At 35.0% G+C, this 27,293-nt stretch overlaps 3 protein-coding genes across 13 annotated transcripts in view; 1 reads left to right on the forward strand and 2 right to left on the reverse strand.

The window, feature by feature from the left end:
• The first annotated feature begins 1,538 nt into the window (after positions 1 to 1,538).
• LOC119636510 (general transcription factor 3C polypeptide 3) lies at positions 1,539 to 27,293 on the forward strand. Of its 2 annotated transcripts, none has more exons than XM_038031892.1 (2): positions 1,539 to 4,242; positions 27,022 to 27,293. In XM_038031892.1, exon 1 carries the CDS (start codon positions 1,614 to 1,616, stop codon positions 4,239 to 4,241), a length of 2,628 nt encoding a protein of 875 aa, XP_037887820.1. In that variant the 5' UTR covers positions 1,539 to 1,613; the 3' UTR covers position 4,242; positions 27,022 to 27,293. The 2 variants fall into 2 exon arrangements, with proteins under 2 accessions (XP_037887820.1, XP_037887822.1); XM_038031894.1 differs by lacking the exon at positions 27,022 to 27,293 and adding an exon at positions 17,789 to 17,858.
• On the reverse strand, positions 4,271 to 5,720 carry LOC119636513. Its single transcript, XM_038031898.1, has 2 exons — positions 4,726 to 5,720; positions 4,271 to 4,650 (listed from the first exon to the last, which is right to left on the reverse strand). Exons 1-2 carry the CDS (start codon positions 5,568 to 5,570, stop codon positions 4,497 to 4,499), a joined length of 999 nt encoding a protein of 332 aa, XP_037887826.1. The 5' UTR covers positions 5,571 to 5,720; the 3' UTR covers positions 4,271 to 4,496.
• Positions 9,843 to 27,293, reverse strand: part of LOC119636508 (probable WRKY transcription factor protein 1) — a 55,144-nt gene continuing 37,693 nt past the window's right edge. For 9 of the 10 annotated variants that reach the window (XM_038031885.1, XM_038031890.1, XM_038031884.1 and 6 more), the window contains 5 exons: positions 20,150 to 20,457; positions 19,647 to 20,065; positions 19,391 to 19,567; positions 10,512 to 13,046; positions 9,843 to 10,444 (listed from right to left, as the gene is read on the reverse strand). In XM_038031885.1, coding sequence (XP_037887813.1) covers positions 9,964 to 10,444; positions 10,512 to 13,046; positions 19,391 to 19,567; positions 19,647 to 20,065; positions 20,150 to 20,457 — 3,920 coding nt within the window. In that variant the 3' untranslated portion in view covers positions 9,843 to 9,963. The remainder of the gene's footprint in view (positions 10,445 to 10,511; positions 13,047 to 19,390; positions 19,568 to 19,646; positions 20,066 to 20,149; positions 20,458 to 27,293) is intronic. The other variant, XM_038031891.1, reaches the window with a different exon arrangement.

Raw genomic sequence — 27,293 nt, forward strand, 5'->3', positions numbered from 1 at the left:
CACTATTATTTTCTCAACTATAGAAAACTATTTTGACTCGCAATAAATATTTTCTCTGGTATACTGTAATACTTACAATGTTTACAAGATCTTTAAAGCCGATAGCCCTAGATGCTAGTGCTTTAAGACTTTAGTCTTAGAATTTATTCTCTGGCTAAATTTATAATAATAATAATAATAATAATAATAATAATACAAGATCTTTAATTAAAAAATGAATGCACGAAAGTACAATTCTTTATAACTGCTTAATTAACTAACTTCTTTGAAACTAAATTAACGTTGTTATGATAATATATAGCGAACTCGCAAAAGCACAAAAAAGCTGTACTTGAAGTGCTTTTTCTGTGTTTTAGCGGAATTTGGAAATTACTTAAAAATTTTTTTAAAGAATTGAATGGCAAACGATTAAAGTTATTAATTAATTACGTTTTATTAAAAACTAAACCATAAATTCATTCAAAGTTATTTGAAAGACGGCGACTTGTAAGAAGACACTATTATCAATGTATTCAATATTGTCACTATATATTCGTTAATTCTTTAAACGCTTACAACGTTTGCGCTACGGAGAACTACCTGCAGTTCGTATTATTTGCAAAAATTAAAACGTGCTCTCAAGAATTCACCTAAATTTAATCCAGTATCGTGAGGTTAGAAAGAGAACTTTTTATATTTAATTTTAGCGCTTTAAAAAATATTTATATGAAAACCACGAATCTACAATTAATATGAAATCATGTTAAAACCAAAAAACACAAAGAGTGATAAGACATCTTCAAAATAATAGCTATTATAACAAAAATTATTACTTTATTCACCAAGGGACTTTGAAGGATAAGATTTTCGTCCAGATAAAGCAGAGCGGCTCTATAAAAAACGTGCTATCCAAAAAACAATTTGACTCCGTTTACAGTTCAAAGGCAAACTGGTTTTAGGTTTTATAAGCTTTTTTTTTAATACATTAGTTAAATATGAAGCAAAAAAACAAAAATTTGGCATTTGTTGGAAACTTTTACTGGGAAGTGCGACCAAAACACTGAAAATAAACTGCGTTTGTTGTTTCTGTTGAATACCTTATAAAATATCCTATTAAAACGAAAACAAAATTTCAAAAAAAATAATATGAGGGAAGAAGAAGCATGGAGATGGATGTCATTAATGCAGCTAAATAAAGCAAAAGAATGGCTTAATCGTTTTGGTTTGATAATTATATTTTAAATTCAAAATAATTCGTTTTTTTGCTTGTTTTTTATTTCTTAAGATTAGCGGGGACAAAATGCACATAGAACAGTTTCTAAATTTATAATAAACGATTCTCTTGTCTTCTAGTGCGTTTTTATTCACTTTTTAGCTCATTTTTTTGTGTAAATATACAAAACCATATGATTTGTCCATTTCCGCAAAGTCTCATAAAAAGCTAGTGTTTCATTTCGAAAGATGTAACATCATTGTATTGTGGTAGGCCCTTAAGCGAACGAAAAAAGCAATTCTCGTGATCAGCTGTTTTATTAAGTAGTTTTGTATCGAATAAAAAATAAAAACATTCAAACAAAAAAAAGAAGAAATTATTTAAAGTTGAAATAAAAACATTATTTTGCTTTCCATAAAATATGGATACTTCAGAAGTAGTTATAGAAGAAATCGACAGCAACGCAGTTCCGGAATCCGAATTATCAGAATTCCAAGAAACTCAACCTTTAAAAGTACTCGGTATTTATGATGATGTCGCGATAGAGATAGATGATGACGAGGAGGAGGATGAGGGCAGTATGATAAAAAAGTTTATACACGGCGAAGCAGAATTTCCGGATATTTATACTAAATTGGAGTCTGAAGAGGAGGAGGAAGAAGAAGAAGACATTGATAATGCGAACGAGACAATAAAAGAGCAGCAACAGGATATGATGCGCGATTTGTTAGAACCCAGTACAAGTGTCGGAAAGAATGCTAAAGAAGTCGAAACAGATCTTGTTATGGAAGATACTATAGGCGATCGAAAATCTCGTCTCCACTTAGGCGGTGGTCGACGTAGACCTTTTTTAAATGTTGCATTACAAGGTTTAATGGGGGAAGCAAATTTGTCTTTCGCTCGCGGTCAAACTGAAATGGCTGAAAAGATTTGTTTAGAAATTATACGTCAAGATCCTTTGGCTGCAGAGCCGTTCTTTACGTTGGCGCATATTTACGAATCCCGTGACACAGAAAAGTACCTAAATTTTTTGACTATTGCAGTGCATTTGAATCCCAGTGATCGTTTTCAGTGGATCCGCATAGCTGAAATGCATATAGCTCAAGGTAATTTACAACGAGCTCGTTTATATTACACGCGTGCTATTAAGGTGCATATGCGTGATTATGATTTACGTTTACGTAAAGCACGTCTTTTAGAAACAATGGGCGAACAAAACGCCTCGATGATTACCTATTTAAAAATGATTCGTTATTTGCCCCCGGAACGAGCCGAACTGTGTTTAGTTACTGCTAAAAACGTAGCACGACACTTTCATGCTTTAAATAAAAGTAATTTAGCGTTGGAAGCCATGCAGAACGCTTACGAAGTATGCGGTCAGAAATTTTCATTAGAAGATTTGAATTTATACATGGAGTTACTTATTCTTAACAAAGAGCATGCGAAGGTATTGCAGTGTTTAAAGGAACGTACTGATTTACGTTTGGAAAAAGATAATGAGAATAATTTAGATATGATGTGGTGCGTTATTCCAGATGATTATATACCTGATTTTAGAGCAAAATTATGTGTGACATTAGTAGCTTTAAAGGCACATCATTTGCTGGGGTATCTAATACAAAATGTTCATGAGCATATCCCTGTAGTAAATGAACGCGTTGATCTGTATATTGATATAGCTGAAGCTCTCATGCAAGAACATAAATATGCCGAAGCAATTTCTTTACTGCGGCCCATAGTAGATGGCGATTTCATAGATTGTCCACCTTTTGTTTGGCTACGTCAAGCCGAATGCCTACGCCATTTAAATCGAACTACAGAGGCTATCGAGAGCTACGCCAAAGTTGTTGAATTAGCTCCGTTTTGTTATGAGGCTAAGTTCACTTTGTCTGCGTTGCTAAAGCAGCAAGGCCGTCACGTAGAAGCTGTTAAAGCTCTGGAACAGTCCGGTGAAGGTGAAGGTCAACCGCTACATGCTCGATTGTTATATGAGCGATGTATAATGCTTCAACAATTAGGGAAAATTGATGAATTTTTAGAGGTAGGTTGCGTTCTATTGGGCCGCCAATCCATAAAGTTACGCACGCGTGAAGAAATGCTGGCAGCGGCAAATGGTGGCTCATGTTACAATGCTGAAGGTTTGAAAGTTATACTGCAAATGCGTAACATAATTGGCGATGAGGCTGAGAAAGCCCTAGAGATTCCCAAATCCTCACCAGCCGACAATTTAACTATACACGATGAATATCAATTATTTTTAGAACTTATGCGTACAGGTTTTTATCATCGTAAATTTAGTGCAATAGAGCGTGTGTGCTTCGCCGTAGTTACCACAAAACGTTTTGCAGTTTATCATACGGATCTGGTCCGTATTATTATATTGTCGTGTTATTTTAATGATGACAATGCGATTGCGTTCTCTTACTTACGAGAGCTGATACATAAAAACGTCACTCATATTCCGCAATGGAATTTATTATCATTGATGATACAGAAGGGCCAAGATTTACGATATCATCGCTACATGTCGCGTTTGATATCACGACAACCGGTCGCACGACAAATGCGTATATTTATAGCACATTATCATTTTCATTGCAGTTCCTTTAAGTACGCATTAAATGTATACGCGCCCATTTTCAAAGAATATCAACAACCTATTGTAGCCCTATGTATAGCTGTGATCTTCAATCAAATCTCATTGCAAAAAAAAATTCTACGAAAATGTGCTGCCGTGTCGCAATCTATAATGTTTGCTCACAAATATGCCAGTTTACGTCGCGTCGACGCTAGTGGGGATGACAATAATTCGGCCGCTTCTCAAGAAATAAATTACAATATTGGGCGTATTTATCATCAAGCCAATATGATGCATTTGGCTGTAGAATATTATGAGAAGGCTTTAGCTTGTCAGCATCCATTGATTGAAGAGCACTCCAAATATCTTAGCCTAAAACAAGAAATAGCTTTCAATTTGCATTTAATCTATAAATCGAATGGGAACTTGGCAAAAGCTCGTCATTACTTATATGAATATTGCGTGGTTTAAGGTAAGAAGCCATAATAATATTAAGTACATTTTCTTTCTTCCAGGACAGAACAAAAAAAAAACTAAAATAAAAATTAAATAAATAAATAAAAAATATGTTTTCTAAGTAAACTCAGGAATTGTTACATAGAATAATTTATTTTGTCAATTTTATAATACGATCAATATATTGCTAGACGCATTACTTCATTTTTTCGGTACCTATTACGCATATTTCATTTTTTAAATACAAATTACAAACAGTTTTCAAACCATTTAGTTCTTGTTACCCATAGTACGCACATTTTGAACATTATCGAATAGACTTAACAGCTCTTGCTCCTTGCGTTTAATTCGAGCTTTAATATTTGTTACCGATTCAGTTTTTGGTATCTCACGGTTCAATATTTGATCCATTGAAGTGATTATTCTGCAAATCGTAGAAAATATATACATATTTTTTTCTAAGGGACTATTTATTAATAATCAACCAATTTTACCTTACCTTTTATCTTCTTCTAGAGTATCTCTCGGTTTACGGTGTTTTCGGGTTACGTAAGATCTTTCCAAGAACTCTTTTAAATCGCTTATATGCTCTTCTTGTCGTTCAGAGTGTTGTTCGAATTTACGCTGAGTCTTTAGCAATTGTTTTGTTTTATAATCATTACGTTGTCTTTCAATTTCGATTAGTACATGTTTGCTTGCTTTCATAAATTTAACATCGCCCACCAACAACGAATAGTTGAGGATTTCAGCTTCGTTAGTTTGCGTGCTTACGTCGTCACCTCTGCTATCCAAAGCCTTATCGGCCATTTTTGGTTCTGTGGAACGCTGTGCTACGTTATTATTACGATTCCAGGTAGGGGTAACATTCTTATGGGTTGAGGTTGAAGAATTTACTTTTGGTTTTATGGGTGTTACGGTCCCTCCTATAAGGGAAGAAGGAGGAGTTGGCGGGGGAGCGACTGGTTTGCGTGCTGAAGACTTAGCGACGACTGCCGTGGGAAGAGGAGTTTTGCGTGGCGTAGACGGCTTATCACCGCCAGGAAGCTTCACATCAACCTTTAATTTAATTCTAGACTGAGTTGCAACCATTCTGCCAGAAGCAGTGGCATTATTGGCAAAAGTTGTAGACTGTGGCGTTGATTTCTTCGTCTCCGTCCCCTTGGTTTTTATCTGATTGCGGTTGTTGCTGAAACTTACACTTGGTCGTGTTGGCGATGGTGAGCTTGTTTTAGCGAGCGGCACGCGCGGGCTATTGTTGTCTCTAACAAGAATCGAACCCCTCGCATTCCTCGAATTTGGGACTGAATGTTGTTGCCTTAATTTGCTGGAAGGAGAACCTGACATTCTCGATAATTTTTTTTTTTTTTTTTCACTTTTCAGAATATTTTGCAATGTTCATAAATGTTCAATGGAAATTCCCAATTCCAAAGTTTCAGTTTTTTGCGAATAAAATTGGAATTTTTAAAAAAAGGAAATTTTTATTGCAAAAATTTAATTTTTTCTAAATATATCTTTAAAAAAAAAAAAACTGAAAACAAAAATCAATTTTTGAAAAGTATTTCTTAACCTTCTATTTATTAGAAACAAAAAACTGTAAAAACTTTTGGATAAGTTAAGCGATTTTGTTTAAATGAAGGGGTTGCATGCGTTTCTATACTTGCCACTTAAAGATCGAGGTATACTCATTTTTGTAGGAACATTTGCAACATAGGGAAGGAGCTCCTCTAATTCTATTTAAGCACGTTTATGTCTGTGATAGTGTGTGTAGCAAAAATGAAGATGTCGGCTTCAAATCTTCTGGAAACATTGGATGCTCTTGCATGCACGTTGGCGCTGAATATGGACCAAATATGCTGAAGAACACACTCATTATACCGCGTAAATTGGGAATATTTCTATTTTTAAAAGCAAAAAAATTGATTTTTTTTTCCCTTGCTACCTACAAGCTGCGGAAGCTACAACAATTTCTGCGCATACTCTGTAGGTAGTCCTACAGTAAGTATTCGTATGAATAGCGGAATAAGTATTGGGCCTACCAAGTCAATATTCGTGGTTTCAAATCTCAATGCGATAGAGTTTAGCAAGGTGTATAAATACATATAACACTTATTGATTGGTCACACATCCATTATACTATTAGGCTGCGGCCGCCGACTCTCTATTTTTTCCTTCTCTTCTTTCCTCACTTCCTTCTGAATGAGGGTCTCCAAGGGTTCGTTGCTCCTCTGTTTCTAATTTGGAAAAACATACCTAATAAATGAATGCTTTTTTTCTTGGTCCTTTATTACAAATATTCGCAAAGAACTTCTTGGATGGCAACTTTTCACCTAAGATATTTGAAGCTATTCTACACTTCAATTATGCATTGAATCTGATGTGTTCTTTAGTGTGGGATGTGTGATATTCGACAGTAGTGAATATTTACTTTCCTTCTTTGGGTAATCGAAGTGCTTTAAGTTATTCTGAGGATGCTATAAGCTCAACAACGGACAGTTATGTAATGGAGAAATCACTGTCTACGCCTTTTTTTTTTTTTGTTGAATGCAAGCAAGTGAACAGGAGCGAGTATTTCGCGAAATGTCAGCTCGATACTTTTCATATTTACTGCTCTAGAGTTGATTGATTACAATGTTGATATTCTACCGCATTGGTTATAGGAATTATTGTAATGCGCAGATCTCTGCAGTATGCGAGGATCGAAAGTTCTTTATTTGTTCAAAAATGTCGTAGGCCATACAGTTCGGCCTTAAGTTACTTTTCGAGACTACATTCATATGCCATATGTCCAGTCCTTTAATAAATGTTTGCCACTCTTTTATTAGCTATTTAGTATATATCCAACCATTTTCAAAAGGGGGAACAGTTGTTTTCAGTTATTTTCCAAAAAAGAAATTCCTTTTTTATTGGATTAATTTATGTTTTAAACCTTTTTAAAATGTATCGGAGAAAAATTCAATACCTTTAAGAAATTTTTTCCCATTAATGTTGGACTTTTCTTCACCGCAGGGTTTGGGAAGATTATTTTTGGACTTGGAAAGTCCAGTGTTAGGTGTGCTAAGAAATTAATGACAAAGAAAAGTGGGCCTATAAACAAGCTATAAGGCTTTAAACGCATTTTCCTAGAAACTCCATTTTTCAAAATGGCTTCTGACATAACTCCAACAAGTTTTGTTCTTTTCATATGAATTTTTTTACAAGATCAACGTCAAATGACGTTGTAAAGTGCAATAGACAGATTATGTGACAAATTATAAATATATAAATAATATACCAAATAATTTACTTTATACAATAAAAACAACTTAAGATTGAAATGAAAATTTATTTTTATTTTGTTTATTATACTTGTTATTCTTATTATTGTGCAAGTAATAAAATGTAAGCATTCTCACTTAGGAATCATGATCCCACATATTAAATAAAATGGACTACACAGGATGAAATTCCTTTCGCAAGAAACTAATTTTTCAATTAATAAGAAAATTTTCTATTTTTGCGTATTTTTTAAAGATCAGCCGCTTTGACTGTTTTTGGCTCAAGTGTCGGTAGCTCTAGTATTAATAGCTAAAGAACTTTATTCGTATTATAGAAAGTTCTTTTAGTTTAGAGGGCAACCAAGGTTATTTAAAATTATTAAAGCATGGAAACATCAACACTAACTAGCAAATAGAACAGTAGTAGGCTTCAACATTCGTCCATTATTTGTAATTTGGATATAACGATAACCAAACGGCTACAACAGATAAGGATGAGTAATTATAGAGTAGACTTAAAGAAAAAAAAACTATAGTCCGAGCTTGCTTGTAATCCGCAATTGACAGATTCTAAGCTAAAATATCTTCAAGCCAAGGAATGAGTGAAGATATTATTATTATTATTATTATTATTATAATTTTAGATGAATGAAATAAATTCTTATTCTAATAGAAAAAGGCATTGAGCGCTAGCAACACAGGCTATCGGCCCTAATTTATAAAAGTACCTTAGATATTGAGCTTAGTAGTTTTAATGAAGTAATATATTGTATTGATATTCCATTCTGTAATTGATTTTAGAATGTCCATAGGATTAGTCACTCCAAATGCATTAGTTCGAGCCAAGGAAAAGTTAAGGCAGTCACAGAGAATGTGCTTTGTAGTGAGCATTTGTTCACAATTGTAGATTGGGGACGAAGACTTCTTTAACATCCATTGGTGAGTTGCAATTGTGATGGCCAAAGCGAATTCTCCAAAATGTTTCGATCTTAATTTCCTTAATATGTATTAGATATAAAGGTGCAATTAATTGAGGGTTAACAGAAGAGTAGTGTTGATGATGGTATTGTAGATTTGCTTCTGTAATTTTCTCTTCAACTTTTCTTCCAATGCATCTTTGAAGATCCAAATTTTCCATGACAAGGATAGAAATAAATACGATTAGTAAATTAGGTTTCAATTACTTTTACAAATTTTTGAATGCTTCGCCGTTTATTTTCTCGCTTCATGCTTGTCTTCTCGTATACAAGTTGAGCACGTGATCTGCCACTTTACAATTCAATTGCAGACAATGTTTCCGTGCATTCATCGAATTGGTGCGAGCAAATCTCAATTTTCTTGTGAGGAATCCCGAATTCATCCTGACTTGACATCTCTTCTTGTACGAGGGAAATGAATTTTTCATATATCAATCAATCAATCAATAACATTTTAATTTTTTTTTTATATATATATATATATATATATTGTGGAAACATCTGGCTGTAGAGTAATGAGAACTATTCGCTGAAACAATACTTGCATTATGAAATAAAATTTCGTTAAATTATAAACTTTTTCTTTATTAAAAAAAAAAACTTTTTAATATTTTAAATATAATTATTTGCTAAAAAGAAAACTTTATATGCAAATTCTGTATATAAATGGTTTAGGTTTTCATTTGAATCTTCTAACCGCAGAATCTATTCCAAAGAGAGAAAAAAAAAGATCAAAAAAAGAAAAATTAGAAAACAAAAAATAAAATATTTATTATATATATACATATATATATATATATATATATATGTATAAAATAGCTGGAAATTTTTTATAACATTAAAGTTAATTAAAAACTAAATTTGGCTTAGTATGTGTGAGACATTAATGCATTTTTGTGTTAACAAAAACGTTTAAAATTGTAAAAAAGTAAAAGTAAATTTTTGTAATTTATTAATTTTTTAAACACTAAAGTTTATAAAAACGAAATTTATCTAAAAATTTTACAGTACATTTATTATTAATAAAAAAAAAATAAAAAAAAGTTTAGTTTATTGCGTGCGTTTCTTTTTTCAAATTAGTAAAACAAAAAAGCGAGAAACTGAATACCGATAAAAAAAAAAATGTTGAGAGAAAAATGTAAATTTTTTAATAAAAATAATTTCTTTCTGCAAGTTAATAATGTAATTGCATAATTACAGAATTATTTCTAGATGCATTTTGAATGTTTGTTGTTGTTGTTGTTTTTGCTTTTTTTTAAATTTACTGCATTTGTTTTTTTTAAGTCATATTTATTTTCTCAAATAGTTGTGTGTAAAGTTTTTTTTTTTTTGTTTCTTTTTCTTTTTTTTTTTAATAAAAATATATATTTTTATTTATATGCGTGGGTAAGTGGGTATCAAAAAATGAAAAAAGAAGCCAATCTATATATAATATGTTTATGATTTTATATATGTAACAATAACTAAATGTTAATATGAATGACATATTGGATGAGATAATTTTTTCTACAAAACAATACGTTTAACTCCACAATCCATACAGAATTTAGCTTGTTCCACTATGAATTTGCTGCCACATTCATGGCAGAATTTCGACATTTTCATACTTGTGCTCATCGCTGAATTTAAATTATACATCTGCGTGGAGACATTCAAAGGTGTATTGAGACCGCTATAGCTGTTATTGTTGTTCACTTCATAATTAATTAGCTCAGTTTCGGCATTGTTATTCGTCGGGTAGATTTGTTGCATTTGATAGTTGTTGTTAAAGTTTCCATTCTCCGAACTGCCACTTGACGAGGCACTAAGTGGACGAGTACGTATAGCCGAAGTTGCCGTAAGACTCATATGAGCTGTTATCGGCATTTGTACATTTGCGGATTCTTCTGCAACTGGCCTACAAACCGTTGGTACAGTTACCGGAGTTCGTGGCGGGAACATTGTATGCTTTGGACTTGTCGATTCTGACGATCTCTGACGTGACAAACTAAAAAGTTTTAACTTATTTTACATTGCACTCATTTTTATTTCAATTTGTATTTGAATTACTTTACCTGCCATAAGCTGAATCCGCACTCGCTTTGGAGCTGACGACTCTTCGAGTCGTGGGAGACGAAAGTGGATAACCATCTAAGCTGCTTAACTCGTCGGAATCTGCATAAGCATCACCACTGGGCGTGGCTGTTGCCTTATTTACTTTATTTATGCTTCTAGTTGATTTAGCAGTGGCACTGCGTGCTTCCTTTTGTTTCTTTTCTTCTTGGCCTTTTTGCGAAAGATTCTTGGCGTTATTCAATTGAACGTTGGGCAACTGACCGTCGGCTACATAGGTTTTGGAGCTGCACGCTGAATTACAATCGTGTCTAATGTCTTCATCGCTGATTTTACTAAATTTATTATCATTAGCATCCATTTCCACTTCCACTACGGTTTGTGAATTTCCTACCATATGACGCAAAGAATTTGGGGAAATCGGTGAACGATCTAAATCATTTTGTTCAGTTTCAATACTTATAAAAATCTCACGTTTTTGATTGCTTTCCAATTGCTTTGCATTTAATTCCTCGGTACTTTCTTCGCAATTCTCTTCCTCTTGCGGTGAGCAATCTTCCGTTTTGCGTCTATTATGATAGGAAAAGGATGGACTATGGAGATTATCAAAAGGAAACTGAAAATAGGTATTGGTATTCTGTTGGGATGCTAGAGAAGGGATTACTTTCCCGTTTTTGCTAATCAATGCTTCCTGCTTCTGTTTCGATTGATCTGTGCTAATGGTATTATTTAAATTGAAATTTGGTAGACGTTGTTTTTTAGATGAACGATTCATTAGAAATTCTCGGCAATCTTTAAATAACGGAAATTGTTCCTCGTCATTCTCAAACCAGGATAAAAATTCCTCAAAATCGAAATCATCGAAAGACGGTGGAAACAAAACTGATTTATTACCCATTTCCGGCTGTGCTGCGGAAAGTTCAGAACCCTTTGGATGCTCAGTTTTAAAGAAATTTTGCTCATCGTATTCAATCGATGAACGATTACCTTCATCGTCGGCTGAGAAGGAGTCAGCCTCAGGTGAAGCATCATAAAGAAATTGATTACGTCCGAAACGCATTCTTCTTTTCAATAAACTACGACCTTCAACCGAGCAACGTTGTTGATTGTGAGAAGTAAGACTTGTGGATACCAGATTAGAATTTGCATTATTAGCAATGCTATCAGCTTTGGGCAAAGGCATCAATTTAGATAGTGTTTTGCCAACAGAAGTAGCAGCTGATGCTTCCGAGGACGAAGAAGGGGATGAAAAGGTGTCATTACGTGCTTCAGAACTATCTGAGTCTAGATGTGATTTGGGCTTACTGTGATGTGTACTGTCCACATTTATGGATAGATTATCAATTCTATTGATAAGTTTCGGATCAATATAATTTCCACCCGTATCTAAAGACTTAAGTATCGGTTTGTTATCACCAAATATAGAACTTAAGGCCACCGTTTTTGTTTGATTCTCTAAAGGCAGTTTTATTTTATGTGTTAAAGGTGTTAAAGGTTTGTTCGTAATCGGTGAAGGCGATGTAATAGAAGCTTGTGTTAGTGATGTGATCTGGGATCTGTTTAAGGGATTGATAGGTTTGTGTAAAGGAGCTAAACGCACTTGCTGATATTTGCTTTGTGTTTTATTGTTTTTTGTTGCCTCATGATCAGTGGGCAGTGGTTTTTTTGACACCGCACTTGAGATTCTTGGTAGTTCACAATTTTCAATATGTTCTTTCTTTTCGGAACACTCCGCTTTAACACTTTTGGCAGAGTTCTGTTTACTCAAAGCGTTGCTTTTCTCTTTTAACTCTTTACTACTCAAAGGTGTATCTTTATTGGTTTTATCATCTGCGTTATTTAGTTTTTCCAATTCGTGTTCGTACTTGAGGAAGGCAGCCAAAGAATCGGTTTTGCTTACATATTTTATAGTCACGTCAGAGGTAGACTCCTCTTTATCTTGATGATTGGGTGAAAGATTTGAGGTGGTATTCAGTCCATTCGCAAGATTTGTATTAAATTTTAGAGGCTGTTTACGGTTTAAAGCAGTGGTGTCCCGTCTGACCACACGCGGGCTTTTATTCAAAGCAAAATCGTTGACGCATACCGAACGTACAGGCATCTCATCAAATTCTTCTGGCTTAAGAAAGTTGGTGGAAATAGGACCTTCATCTGAGAGGCCTCGCTGTATGGTGGGTCTTTGCTTTTGGGCGAACAATGGGGGCCTCGCAGATAGCAAGGGTGATCGCCGCGGACCACGCAAAGAAGATGTTCTGCGGAAACTTAATGATCTCGCGAGAACAGGTGTTTTCGGTTTTTGATGCTGCTGTTGTGACTGATGATGACTAGCATTTAATGTGTTTGTGCTGCCAAGAGTAAGGGAAGTTGTCATTTTGGTTTGTGTATTAGAATTTGTGCTGCATGGTGTTGATGTTAGTGTTGGCAATACCGGTGATGCGGGCATTGATGTGCCTTGCACTACGGCAACTGAGGGCGACAGTAACTCTTCAAGTTGGCGTTTAGCCGAAACGAAAGGATCATAGTTATCCGGTAATCCGCTGAAAGAAAAGAAGATCAAGTTTTGTGTCCAAGTTACCCTAAGAACTTGCGATACTTATGTTCGAACTTGACGAGTCTACCTGCTTGAATTTCACAAAACTAATTTATGTGGTCTTTCAGTCTAAACCTAAAAGTAGATTTCTGAAAATACTTACCTGACTTTAAAGGAACCATCGTTCCTTAATTTCCGCGGTTCTCTCACAACTTTAATGTCTTTTCTATTCGACTGTATCGTCTCTGTATTTTCTTCATAGTTTGCTGTTTCCGTGGCACTATCTACTGCTTCTATTGCATTAGCCTTATTGTTTCGATTGGACGAATTCTTCGAATGTGCAGAAGCTGAATAGCCATATATATCGATACCTTCTGTGGCCAACGGCAAAGCTTTCATAGGCAAAGTACTGGAACTGGCGAAGCTCGTATGTTTTTTACGTTTTGGTCGGGAAATACTTAGCGATTTCATGGGACTTGTTTCTAATTTAGTTTGCATTACTAGAGTTTTCGAATGGTTTGGCGTAGGCGGTGGTGTTGATGGTAAAGATATGTTGATTGGTATCAGCGACATAGGTTTAACTGGAATCCGTGTCACACCTGGAGGTGGCGGAGGTGGAGTTGATGGTCTCAATGAAAGTCGAGGTCTGCTAGACGTCCGAGGCGTATCATTGCGTTCTTCTTCTTTCCTGGCAACTTTCAGCGCTTTTCCCCTGGCAGGTGAACGAGAGGACCGATTCAAGTTTCGCCAATCTGGTGGCGAACAGTTTTTGAAATTCGGTATCAAGGAACGTATTTCTTCAGTACTGTTAGCACATTCCAAACTCGTCCTTGATTGTTTAGCGCTATCTTCATTTATTTGCCTTGTCGGTGAATTTCTACCTATCATATTGTCGTCGTCTGTGTCACTTGGCGTATGGAAATCAGTACTAATTTTTTCCTCAAATTGATCCCCGCATATTCGGAATGTTCGGGCGGTAGGCCGTTGCTTTAATATCTTTAAGTTGTCACTTTCTACATCTGTAAAATTGTCTTGATCCTTGGCTTCTCTTTTATGAGTTGTTTTAGACGAACTACGTTTTTCTTTCTTTAGTTTTGTATATTTTTCTGGGGACTCTGTCCTTTCTTTAACATAATCCGATAGACTTTCCCCCGAAACATTTCGTTTTATAACCACGGTATGCGTCCTTGAAAGTCTGTATGGGCCGTCATTATTTGATTTCAAATTGTTATCACCGGATTCTCCTTTATGTCCTGATTTCCTTTGGGTTTTTTTGGGAGATTGACTCCGCTCGGCTGTTAGGCATTGCGGCTTTTTAGAGGATGTGCCGAGACCAGCTTCATCGTCTACGTTACTACCATAATCTTCTGGAGAGAACCACTTCTCTCGTTTACGTTGATGCGTTTTCTTGCTTGATAGGACCTCGGCGCGTTCTTCTTTCTCAGAAAAACTCTCTTTTGAATTGTGTCTTGTAATTGCACTTCTCTTACTTCTGTCTCTGTAATCAAGCCTCTCAGTGTTAGCCTTAAGCTGCACTGTGTTTTCGGACTTACGATGCAATATTCTAAAAGTTTTTAGGCACTGTTCGTTCCCAGACAAACTTCCTGCTTCAGACTCGGATGATTTTAAGAATTTCGTTACCGACTTCTTAATTAAAAACTCTTGTTCATCGTGACCGTTCGTGGACCTGTTTTTCATCTGTAACTTACTTTGTGATAATTTCGTGGATTCCGGGCTCTCATCTCTATCCGAAAAACTGCTCTTTGACTCAGATCTATTAAGTTTTTGCTTGCCAAAATGTCCCGACCCTTGCTTCCTTTTTTCGCTATTTCGCCTGTCGCTGGAATCTCTAAACAGGCTACTCTTGTCCCCATTGCGTTGCGATTTTCTTCCCGATTCATTGCATTTTTTTTTTTCTGATATGTTAGTTTTCGATTTGTTAACCTTGTCTGCTTCGCAAACTGAACGATCTTCCCTTTCAGACAAGCTATTAGCCGATTCTGATCTTTTCACACGTTTCTTCTCTGTTTTTTTGACGCCAACATCTGATGGTTCATCACATGGTTTCATTAAATGGTGACTAGAATCTTTACTATTTTTTGACAAATTTCTGGTAGCATCTTTTTCTGCATATTTGTGAAAGGAGTTTGGATTTCTTATTTTTTCTAATTCGGACGGCGCAAAACCTTCTTCTTGAGTAACGGCATTATCTCCATTTCTAAAAGTTTTAAGTTGTCGCTGCATAGCATTTGTGATTATTGGGCAAACAGCGTTGTATTCGTAATCACTAAAACTTAAATTAGATTCAGATCTCTTGACGGTTGCTGTCAAATAGTCATAAGAGTGATCAGTTTTTATGGTAAAGCTCCTATTTGATTCACTTCTTTTGACCATACTTTCCGAAAATGCATTATGTTCATTATCACTAACCTCATTTTCGGAATTGTGCGTCGACTTCGTAATAGTCGTTTTAGAGCTGTTGAAATTTTTATTAAGAAGGAATGAACCGTTCTCTTGATCGCTTGAGCCGACATCAGTATTAGCCACAGAATTCGCAGCAGTTTTCAAAGTGTTCAAACTATCATGAGCTTGCGAGCATTCTTGTTCTTCGAATATAGAAGCCGCCATTTGTCTGTATTGCGAACGTGAACTTCTAGGAGTTTTCGAGGAAGCATCAAAATTCTCTGTGCTCTCTACTTCCTTTTTGAGACTTCTTTGAGATTTTGCAGGAGATATGCTAAGTCGATCTCTTTCACTTGTTTTCTTTTTCTCAGGACTTGAGAACAATTTACGTTGAAATTTAACTGGGGATTTTGTAAGTTCTTTGTCGGAATAACATCCTCTAATATCATGTTTTTTAATCGGCGAATATATGACTCTGACGTCTTCCGCTGAGGGTAACCTGCTCAGGGCTAGCGTTGGCAGTTTCGGTATTACCCGTATTCCTTCATTTTCGTCAAGATGATTTCCAATCCGTTCATCACCGGTCATATTTTTGCTATATGTGGGTTTAATAAATGCTTTTCTTGGTGAAATTTTCAGTATATTGTCTGGAAACGGGCTTAGGTCGACATTCTCCATATCCGTTTCTTCTTCGCGATTTTGGTTTGTAGAAGTAATATTCGACTTTTCTACTGGCGGCGGCCTTAGGTATGCCAATTTTTCTATGTTATGAAAGTGCAACTTTTTCGGTGACGGTGAACGTGAACGGATTAATTCTACTTCTACGAAATCATCCTTATTAAAAAACTGCTCCATAGTCAACATCTCCTGCACTGGCGTTTCAGAGGTATTCTGAATAGTTTCATCATTCGCATCCTGTTTCTTCGGTGAAGCATAAAATGTGAGACTTGTTGCTAGATTTAGATTAGTTTCCGGGGAGCTACTCTCTAAAACGAGGAATAAAATGCATGTCGCTATAGTAATGAATGCATTCCAAAAGTTCAAATTGGCTGTTTTCAGTTGAACTCTTGTCGAGCAAATGCAAAGAAATACGCATGCATCGTTTCACCTTAGTATATGAAAATTCGTATCACGTCAAAACAAGACAACGGTAAGATCAACTATAAAGTTGTTATTGTTGTTTTCGAATACTGTTTTCTTTAAAACTCACGAAGGAATCAAGTAGTTGCTGTTCTTTTTCATTCTTTTTTTTTTTTTTTTTGTTTTTTTTATTTATATTTTTTTTTTTACTAAGAAAAACGGCGAATGATGTAATCATAAAACTCAAGTCTTGCGTCTTAATGAGAAAAGAAGTAATAAAATTGCAATCGGCTGTAGCGGAAACTTTTATACTCACTAACTTCGTGTTGAGGGAACTCAAAAGAAAAAAATACACAAATTTCGATACTCTATAATATCGGGTGGGCGCGGGCGACTTTTATCGCTTTTGACGATGTACTGTAGAGTCACTTATAGAATATACGAAAAAATTTTTATCTTCTACCTGCAATACGTTATGGGTCATAAGCTCGAACTCAATTTCGCTTTCGCTTGCTGCATTATAGGTCAGCTCTCTGACCCTTTCAATGCTAGCTTCGAATGTTTTCGTCAACCTTGGAGTTGATATATGAACAAACGGATATATTGCTATATCGAATCAGAATTTGGCACTTAAGCAGAGCATACACACTTTATAATAGCTATGAAGTTTCTTTTTGTATGTTGCAAGCGTTTTGACGAAATGATTATATCCCTAACGTCTCGGTGATGATTATGAAAATGAGGAAGCATAAGCAACAATTCATTGCAGTTCTATGCAGCCGTATAATCGTATTAAGCAGAGAGACATCGCTTAAGCTTCTTTCTATTCAGCTACGGAAGAATAGAACACCACTACATGTGGAGTTCATTGTCGTTACATTTGTATGCACGTTTGCTATCATAAAGTAACATCGCATGACTTTTTGGAGCTAAATTGAAATATTGCTTCACTGATAAAAAAAAAAACAAAAAACTATTCTATATCTGTACATCCGTCAGACTCTCATTTTTGATGCTTTTCTCAGAGATTATCATATTCATCGGAAGATGTATTACCTTCCAGTGTATATCACCTTATGTGCAGATCGTATAATGTAGGATTTTTAAACACGATACGTAGGTTTAGGAAGTCGGGAAGTATTTCGGAAGCCCATTATCAAAACTCTTTTAATGAAAATCTTATTTATCGCCTATCCAAGGAAACACAAAACCCGTCACTACTTTTTATGCTATTCTGAAAACATTTTCTTTCTTTTTTTTTTGCAGTTGGCTTTTACGGTTGGATCTAGGGTTTTAACAAACTACCACGCCAGAAGCTTACACGTTGAAGCTTCTATTTGTGGTACATGAAATAATTCAAACCGATGGATAAAAGATTTATTATTAAACATGTTCACATCGACCTAACGTTCTTATGCTGTTATGACGTGCAAGAGAAGGGCAGCTACGCTTGCGACTGTTGCTGCTGCGAGACAGAAGAGTCATACTCAGTAGCTATGCATCCCAGTTGAAACAAATTGAATGCCTTGCAGACCGTTAAATCAAAAAAGATGGCAAAACATGCCAACCTACTCGCAAAAGATTTAAATTATTGTACGTAAAGTTCGACGAGGGATGTCTATGAGCCTTATGAGCTCTTTAATGCAGATATTAATCCCATTTATTTTCAACAAAACGGATAAGATCTCCTTAATTCAATTAAATTTCTTTAGGGCGTAGAGATAAAAAGCTAGGCTTTGCCATCTGCTTTGCCTAGTTTGGCCATATTACCTCAAGAGTTTAAAGTAATAAATGTCAAACCTAAAACGAGCACCGCTCCTAAATCGAAGAAAACAAGAAAGAACTTCTAAGTGACATATCAAATTAAGGCAAACAGTTCATGTCTTGAAACTCTTTCATTAGGAGCAGCAATGGCTGGTTGCTTTTGGCAAAGGGCGAGAGTTCAATTTATAGTCTATTCATAGTCCAGTGTAATAAGCGACATATATTTTAGAGAATACCTGGCTCCTTTTTCGGGTCAGCGTGCTCGTCGCAGCTAAAATCATCTTTAAAGTGAATCTGTCGCATGGACTTCAATGATAGACTGCTAGGACTTTTCTGGTCGGCCATCGCCGACGGCAAGCTCTTAACAATATTTTCAATTTCCGTTTTCTCATTTTCACATTTCGCCGATATCTGTTTCGATTTTAACGCGGAAGCAATTGGCAATATTGCTGTTGATAACGGCGTTGCTATTGCTCTATTATTTGATTTATTATTAGTTTTCGACGTTTTATTTCTCGCTGTCATTAATTTTTTATTTTGTTCTTTCATATAATGAAAGTCGGGCATCGCAACTTCGAATTTTGCTATTGGTTCGACATCTTCTTCGACTTTCACTTGCTGCCTTGGTCGTGGAGTTTGACATTTTTCACGAGAACTTTTACGCGCACGATTTGTGGCCGTTTCAAAACTATTTCCTTGAGGATTTTGATGTTTTCTGTTGAAAATGTTGATCGAACGATTATAATTCATTATGGAGTTATGAAGTTAAAAAGGAACAAAAAAGAAATACACACACATAATATCTATATGTCGATATAGACATTAAAATACTTTGACATTCAAATGAAAAAATTGAAAAAAATAAAAAATAACACTTTGTTGTTTATTGTAGGGCATGTTGTTTGCTCATTTTTTTTTTTTTTTTTTTTTTTTTTGAATGTGTACGTCGATGTGTATACGAAAATAAGCAAAAAAATCAATATGTTTACAGCAAAGTGAATTCTGTAACTATTACAAAACTACTATACATATCAAGTATCGCAAGCGGTCCTGTAGACTTTGAAAAATTATTGCTTTCAATATTCAGGATTGTTCTTAACTTACCTTTCACTGGCCACCGATGAAGACATGGATTTTGATGTTAGGTTCTCGTTATTAGTGGGGCTGCTATTATTTGTTTCGCTTATAAGATTTTGTGAATTGTTTGACTTTGGACTTTCCAGATTGTACTCTTCGTCGGCCAGCCCCGCATATTTTTCACGATTAATCGAACGTTTAGTTCTTTAAAAATGAGAAACAAAAAAAAAAAAACAAGAGACTGCAATTGTGATATGAAAGCAAAAGGCCCTTGATTGATTACCTTAAATAAGGAGCACGGTATTTAGTGCGCGCTTCTAATCTAGCCTTAGCCGCGCTTTCTTCAGCTTTCGAATTAACATGCTTGATGGAGGCTAGCAGAGATTTTTCCTTGCACCATTCCACGTGGCGATCGTAGGCCTTGACGCCGAAGCTACGTTCACAGTGAGGACATTGCTCAGCTGGCGGAGGATGCGGACCACGTCGCGTTAAAGAACGATCTGAAGAACGCACACGCTGTCCGCGATTTAAAGTGCCAAGAGACGGTGCTGGAGCAACTGTTGCCGGATTAGCTGCATCCGTTACAGTTGCTACGGCAGCGGGTGCCGACGCTGTTGGCACTGCTTTACGCGCGGCCGGCCTAGCGGTCGAACGTGTCTGCTCTTCGGTCGCTTTTTTTCGCTGTAATACCGGTGATGCAACCTAGAAAATATTTTCATTGCTTACATTTACTTCTCTTGCACTTTTAAATTCCATTTTTTTTTTGCTTTTTTTTTTTTTTTTTACCTGAGCCACACATGGTGATTGACTTCGTTCCGTTTTTGTAGCAGCAACGACAGATGTTGTCGAAGTGGTTGGCTTTTCCGGTAAGCCAAAGTTCTTTGGTAAATACGAAGCCAATTCGGTTCCCTCACGCCTCTGACGAGACGAATCGAAAACCTTGCGTTTCTTCGCAGCCATTTTTTCGCATATGCCCACATGCTTCCTAAGTATCAATGTATTGAAAGTACGCGTACAGATTGGGCATGGTGCCAGCGAAGTGCTGGCTAATGACTCTGGTTCCTCCGTTGGTGTTGTAATCTCGTTGCTATTATCTATAAAAAATATATACAAATTTATTAGAGAAAATCGTAGCTTAATGTATGTTCCTTTCAATAAAAACTTGGTTTTGTCAAAGAATTTTTTTATATATTCTTTCATTAATTTTCAATAATGCTTCGAAAGTGTATTTTTTTTTTTTTTTGGTTTTTTTTTTTGAGAAAAAGGGTTTACCGCAATCGTTACTTTTCAGTCAATTTAACTTATTTAGTTTACCAAGTTAGTTCTAAACAATTTAAGTATATTGAACACTTCACATTAAACTTAAAATAATTACGTAAAGAAAAGAAAAAATTTTCTTATATTAAAGGTCGTAGTCATTTTCGAATACCTTTTAATTTAGAGGACACATTAAAGATACTTTTATTTATAGCTAAGCGAGATATCAATAAACTTCTTATGTATCTGAGGAAAGGAGTCGTAATTCATTGTCTATAGGCCGGGAACTTTAACGCGTGTAAATTTTCAAATAAAAAAATAAGAAAAAATTTAATTATCTTATAAATAGGTGGCGTGCTTGTTTAATAACTTGGGCTTTATGCTGATTTGCGATGCCGATCAATACATACCTTACACCACTTTGCCTAGCATAGTTACTCGCTCTTTTCAAAGAGCAAAGTCATAATTTTCATGAAAGCCCGCATAATTGGAAGGTCAGATTTTCTCTTCATATGAGAGCTTGTGTTTCGTGATATCGCTTAAATAATGGGGGTCCAAAAAAGTAGACCTATGTGATTCAATTCCCCTATCGTTAATTTTTTTTGCTGAGACCTTCCTATGAATTATTAAGATATCATGAGATATCTTTTATGGAGTGGGGGAAGGATTACACCCATGTGGTTTAAATTAATTATTCTATTTAATTACGATCATGAGCAAATTTTCATCTCAAAAAAATTTGGTTTTTTTGTTATATAAGGGTTTAAGTTTCATAAAAATCCTTTTAGACAATGATATCAACAAAATAGACCTGCGTAGTCCAAATTCGTTCTTCTCAGTTTTTTTTGCCAATTTACTATTATGAAATATTGTAAAATTGACCTAGCTTTTACCAAATAAAGCTTTAATTTCCGTAGGTACCTTTATATGAGAAGGATTTCAATAACTTGCCCCAGTTGATCCAAAGTTTTCACACCAATTAGAATGCCGAAAGACTACTACTTAGTCACTTTTACCGAGAAATTTTGAAAATTACAAGTTTTTTCCATATAAACACTTTTTAAAATAGGGCGTTATATGTGTGGAGTGGGCAGAAAAGTGGACCGCTCCGAACCATTTTCAATAGCATTTGATCTTCAGCCAGTGTACATCAGTGTATCAAATTTCATCAAAATATCTCAAAAATTGTGACCTGCACCTTGAACACAAAAATACATAGACAAACATCAGACGGACGGACAGACAAACAGACAGGCTTAGATAAAGTTAGAAAATTATTTCGATTCGAAGCCAAAAAGATTCATTGTCTATTTATGGAGCACCGGAATATCATCAAACATCTTCCATAGTCAACGCATTCGCGTGGGGAGTTTTAGAACGGGCGGTCACTGAAGCACAGGAATGAAATAACATTGCACTGGAAACTATTCAGTATTGCAGGCGTTCTGTAAGCAACTAACTGTTCGCCCAACACCTTATTAATAAGTAAATATTTTGTACATAATAGGTGTTCATATTAAATTGTCCATAACACTGTTTGTAAACCCATATATATATATATATATATATATACATATATATATATAAATATATATTATATATATATGTATACATATATATTTTATATATGTATTTATATTTTAAATCCTAATGCTTAGCGTTATACATGGATTGTATATATAATTTATGTACATATGTATGTATATCTCGCGAGACCGGCTGTGAAAAAATGCATTTAATATACATTTTTATAAAAGTTATTTGCATACATGTATATAGAAAAAAATATTTTCTTGTGACATGCAACAACATCTTTCAAACACGACCATCTCAATTATTGTCATGCAGTACAAATATAATTATGAGAGACTCTGGAAAGAATTGAGAGCAAATGTATTAAGAAATTTTTGACTATTATTAACATAGTTAGTACGTCACCCCTGCCTAGTCCTATCGAACTAACTTGTAATATCTGACACGAAAGTTTGTTGTTATGCTTTAATTGGATCATTGTAAGTGAGCTGATAAAACTACAGTTCTTTTCACGCATATTTGTCGTTCGAAAGATTTTACTAAATAAACTTGAACACCTCACAGCTAACGGGGTTTCTGTTGGATATTCTTTGGCGGCAATGGAAGTTTTCGATTAGATATATATATATGTGGATCGAAGAAAGCACCGAACTTTCTTTACAGGTATTTATGTGTTTTTTAATAAAAAAATTAAATTTATATTAATCGTTTGTTGTTGCAGTTGTTGTTGGTTATTTTAATTAATGCCTTTGATTTACTTAAAGCATTTAGACAATAATAAAGTTTGTTACATTTTTATAAAGATAGCTTAGTTATTTATTTGTTTTAAATGCACATTCATTCATTTACTTTCCTTATCATTAAATCTATTTATCTTTCCCTATATTTACGGTTCATTAAACTTGCTTCTCTGCCCCAACTTTTATTGCAATTGTAATTGTTGTCGTTATTTAGCAAAGATTTACTATTTAATTAAAGTCAATTTCAGGAAACGCTAAGCTAAGGGCAATAGAGCCCTTTTATTTGAAAATGATATAAGTCTATCTTCTTCTATACGTTGATGTATTTATTATTTGAAGGCTGGAAGAGAATTCTCACCTAACTCGGGTTATATATAAAATTTGCTGAAATAATCAAAGAGCTATTAAAGTACAAAGTGATTCCTTTTAAAAAGCAGAGATGTTTTCTGCTTGCTTACTAGTGTAGTTGTGTCGTTTAACCGATTTGGTCCATTTTCAATACCAACCTCGTTGGAAGAACTTCCAAAGTTTCTACCAAGTTTGAAGTCAATAGCTTCATTTTTGCCAGAAGAATGCTTATAAGAGACATTATACGGACGGATGGACAAACATTCTTGAATCAATTTAGAATTTGCTATCGTACTGAGCTTCTCAAGCTTCCTCCAGCGCTTTGTAGACGTTTTCACAAAGCGAATATACCCCTCCTCCTTCGACGAGGGGCGTAAAAATTATAAAAAAAAGCATTTGTGCATGTTATTAATAGTAGCTTTAAAAAACGCCGCCTTTGACGAAAGTCGATTGACGAAAATTTTTCGGAAGACTTCTTCTTCTTACTTAATTCAGTTTACTAAGCAAAGGAGAGGCGAAGAAATGTTTTAGCATTTTCGCATTGCCGGTATTCCCTTTGTCTAATGTTGTATTTTAATAGAAAAAAGTGATAATCCGTACAGTTTAGAACGAACAAAAGGGTAAATTTTAATTGCGTTAGTTTGATTCAGTGACCGGAAACCGAATAATTTTTATAGCAAACTTATTAGCAGACCGTTTACCTTTTAACTAGAAGCACTTGGGCCAAATTGCCTATTTTGCGGTTGAAAGTATTTCAACAATAAATGTCAATAGACAGATTAGTACAAGAACATATGCACATTATAGAGTTCTTACTATGAAAACGAAAGATAAACTTAGTATTTCTTCGTCCGTCGGCGATGGATGCAAAATTGTTTGGATGTTTACATTAATCCCTTTTAAATAAATTACTTTTCTCTTGTTTCTCATGTTTCTCATTTTCAACATTTCTTGCGTAAATTTCGCAAAGTTTTTAACACTTGGATAACAAAATTTGCATGTCATTCCTCTCCTCTTTATGTTCATTTAAGTATAATGCCGAAGGATGAGACGTATAATCATTTTGTCAAAACGTTTGCAACGCCCAGAAGCAAGCATCAGTGACCACACACAGTATATACATTCTTGATCAAGATCAAATTCTAAATCGCTTTAAACATGTCCGTCTGTCCGTCTGTGGTAAACATTCTGCTATTCGCAAAAATGAAGTTATCCACTTCAAATTTGCTAAAACTATTGGACGTTCTTGCACGCTGGTTGGTGTTGAGAATGGGACAAATGGGTCGAAGAACACGCTCCCGGCACGACGTAAACTGAGAACACCTCTGTTTTTCGAAAGGCGAAACAAATGAATTTTTTGCTCATTACTTATAACTCTATAGCAGACAAATGTACAAAAATTTGAGCGCATATACTATAGACGAGTCTGTAGCATCTTTACAAAAATATGAAAAATCGACCACGCCCACTTAATGTTATAGTGTATCGAAATTTAAATTTTTCTTCAATACCTATATAAGGAGCAGAAGCAATCTTCAACAACCTTATAACCTATATAAAGTGTGGGACAGTTTCAAATTTGGAATGCACCTAAACACGCCCGTTTGTTCGTTTGTCCATCTGTCTGCCTATGCAACGTTGCAGGGTATAGCCTACAAAGTTGCAAAAGAATTTGGAAGTGACGTAAACTTTTTCAAGGACGCGCCTGCATCGCCCGCACGCCTATGCGACGAAAACGTTTATTTTGAAAATAGAAGGAATCATCTGCACCCACTCCACATTATAGAACATGAAAATTTTGTTCTTTTACTTCTTTTGTCTTTTTCAGGATAACGGTGTTCGGTACAAAAGATTCGGCGACGACCGAACATAGTTATCTTATTTGGTTTGATGTTAAAGAAGCATCTGTGCTTCAGTTGTTGTACGGCTACCCATTGTTTTGAAATGTGATTGTTCGAAATTTTTCAAAGGTATTAAAATTTGGAAATGTTCTCAACAATAATGAAATCAAAATAAATAAAAGCATTCTAATCGCACAAGGCCAACCATTAAATACCGCACAGCATATCGCCTAATACAGTTGTTTATTTATTTTTGTAGCAATTACGCTTTGTTCCCTTCCATTCAAAGGCGTCCATTTTATGGGAGCCTTCTATTAAATGGCCATCAATGTGAGGGATTTAATATCCTTATCATCTTATCATCTTCTCTATTTTGGTCTAATTTAGACTTCGCAAACGCTAAGTTTTCGAGGGAACCCTTATACATGGAATGAGGTTCAGTCAATGGATCTATATGGACAAAATTTTCTATGGTTAATTTTTATAATAAATTATTCTTATGTAGTCATCTTCATCGCAAATCGATACGTAATCAAGGCATTTTTCAAAACACTGGCAACGAGCGACGATAGGCAGGTCATATACAATGATGATGTGGAGAAAAGTCCGTCATTCAAGACGTATGAAACTTAACAAGCGATGGCTTAATCCCAAGAGACGCCACGTAAGGTAATGCGTTATGTTTGGTGGGATTGTAAGGGAAACATACATTATTGGTCGATCCAATGTGGCCACTTCTCCTCTCTACTGTCATCGACTAATACGATTAAAGTGTCCGATGATGGCTAGCAACAAAAATTGATCAAACCATATACGTTCATAATGCTTCGGTAAAAATTACGAAAGTTTGGCTGGGAGACGACTTCCCTCGTCTTGCTACGCAACATTGTAACTTATTTCGCCCTCGATGAAAGACAAAAATGGTTTATGGTAGTTATGCGTCCAGAAATCTCGGGACTTTTAACCTGACAGTCTAATGATTTTACTGAGGAAGTAGCAAAGGGTTATCCGATCAAAGGGCCACATATTTGCTTTAATAAAGTTCAGTTAAGATATAAAAAAAATGTGTATGAATTTTGGCGGAAAACTGCCAAGAAGATCTTTCTTTACCTAATATGTATCCATATCTATATGTAGATGTGATCTCTTTGCAAGAAACGTCAATTTGCAGTATTCTTAGATAACATAAATATTTTAGAAGAGTTGCTTAGTCAAATTTTAAGAATTTGTTGATTCTTAGCAATCGTGGAACGCTTGATTAAGACCTCGTCTCAAGCGAGCGTCTTTCGAGAGCGAGAATCATTTTGAGTATCAAATTTATTGCAACGAACGGTGAGTTATAATTACATATCATACAAACAGATGGATTTGATCAACTCAGCCCCCATTTACGCTGTTTAAGAATGCTCGTCACGCGTGACGCATGTTCGAGCGGAGAGGCCACATTATAAGCGAACTCTGTTAACAGCTTTCGCTAGAAATTATGAATATTTTTTATTATATGATAAAACGATATAACAGAATGGCCCCAAATATTAGTCACCCCATCCTTTGATTATTTTTACATGTTATGTTTCGTATATAGATGATGATGATAATGATGATGATGATGATGATGATGATGAAACATCTGAGTTTCGTTGTAATTTGAGCATAATTTCCTCACATGTCTTTTTCTTTTACATTTTTTCATTTCTAATTTGAAAATGTTAAAAAGACTATATATTTTTCTTTTAACAATCTCCTATGCACAGTATGACTCATCAAGTTTTTCATCAAAACAAAAAAAAAGAAGAAAAACTTAGAGAATAAAATTTAGATGAACGTTGACTACACATGTATATGCTAACGAATGGTCAATGATCTGCAGTTGTGTAAATCTTGAGATTTTCAATTTACATTTAGATGCTTATTTTTTTTTTTGTTTTTTTTTTTTTAGCACACATGGAAGCAATGAATGGATGCCTTTGTTCGGTGAACGTTTACTTGAAAATCAATTAGAATATAGAGGAAATGCAGTTTCGCCATAATTAGCTTTTAACAGATTAATTGAGTTTATTTATAAGACGCTCAGATTATGCAGTGATTATGAGTATGTTATGCTAAAGAGAACTCTTGCAAAGCAGGCGGCCAGCTTGGAGATAATAATAAAGCCATCGACTACGCAAAAATATTTCTATGAGACTTTGCTGTTTGGATTATGATTTGTGA

Source organism: Glossina fuscipes, unplaced genomic scaffold (genome assembly GCF_014805625.2).
Source record: "Glossina fuscipes isolate IAEA_lab_2018 unplaced genomic scaffold, Yale_Gfus_2 28, whole genome shotgun sequence".
NCBI lineage: Eukaryota > Metazoa > Arthropoda > Insecta > Diptera > Glossinidae > Glossina > Glossina fuscipes.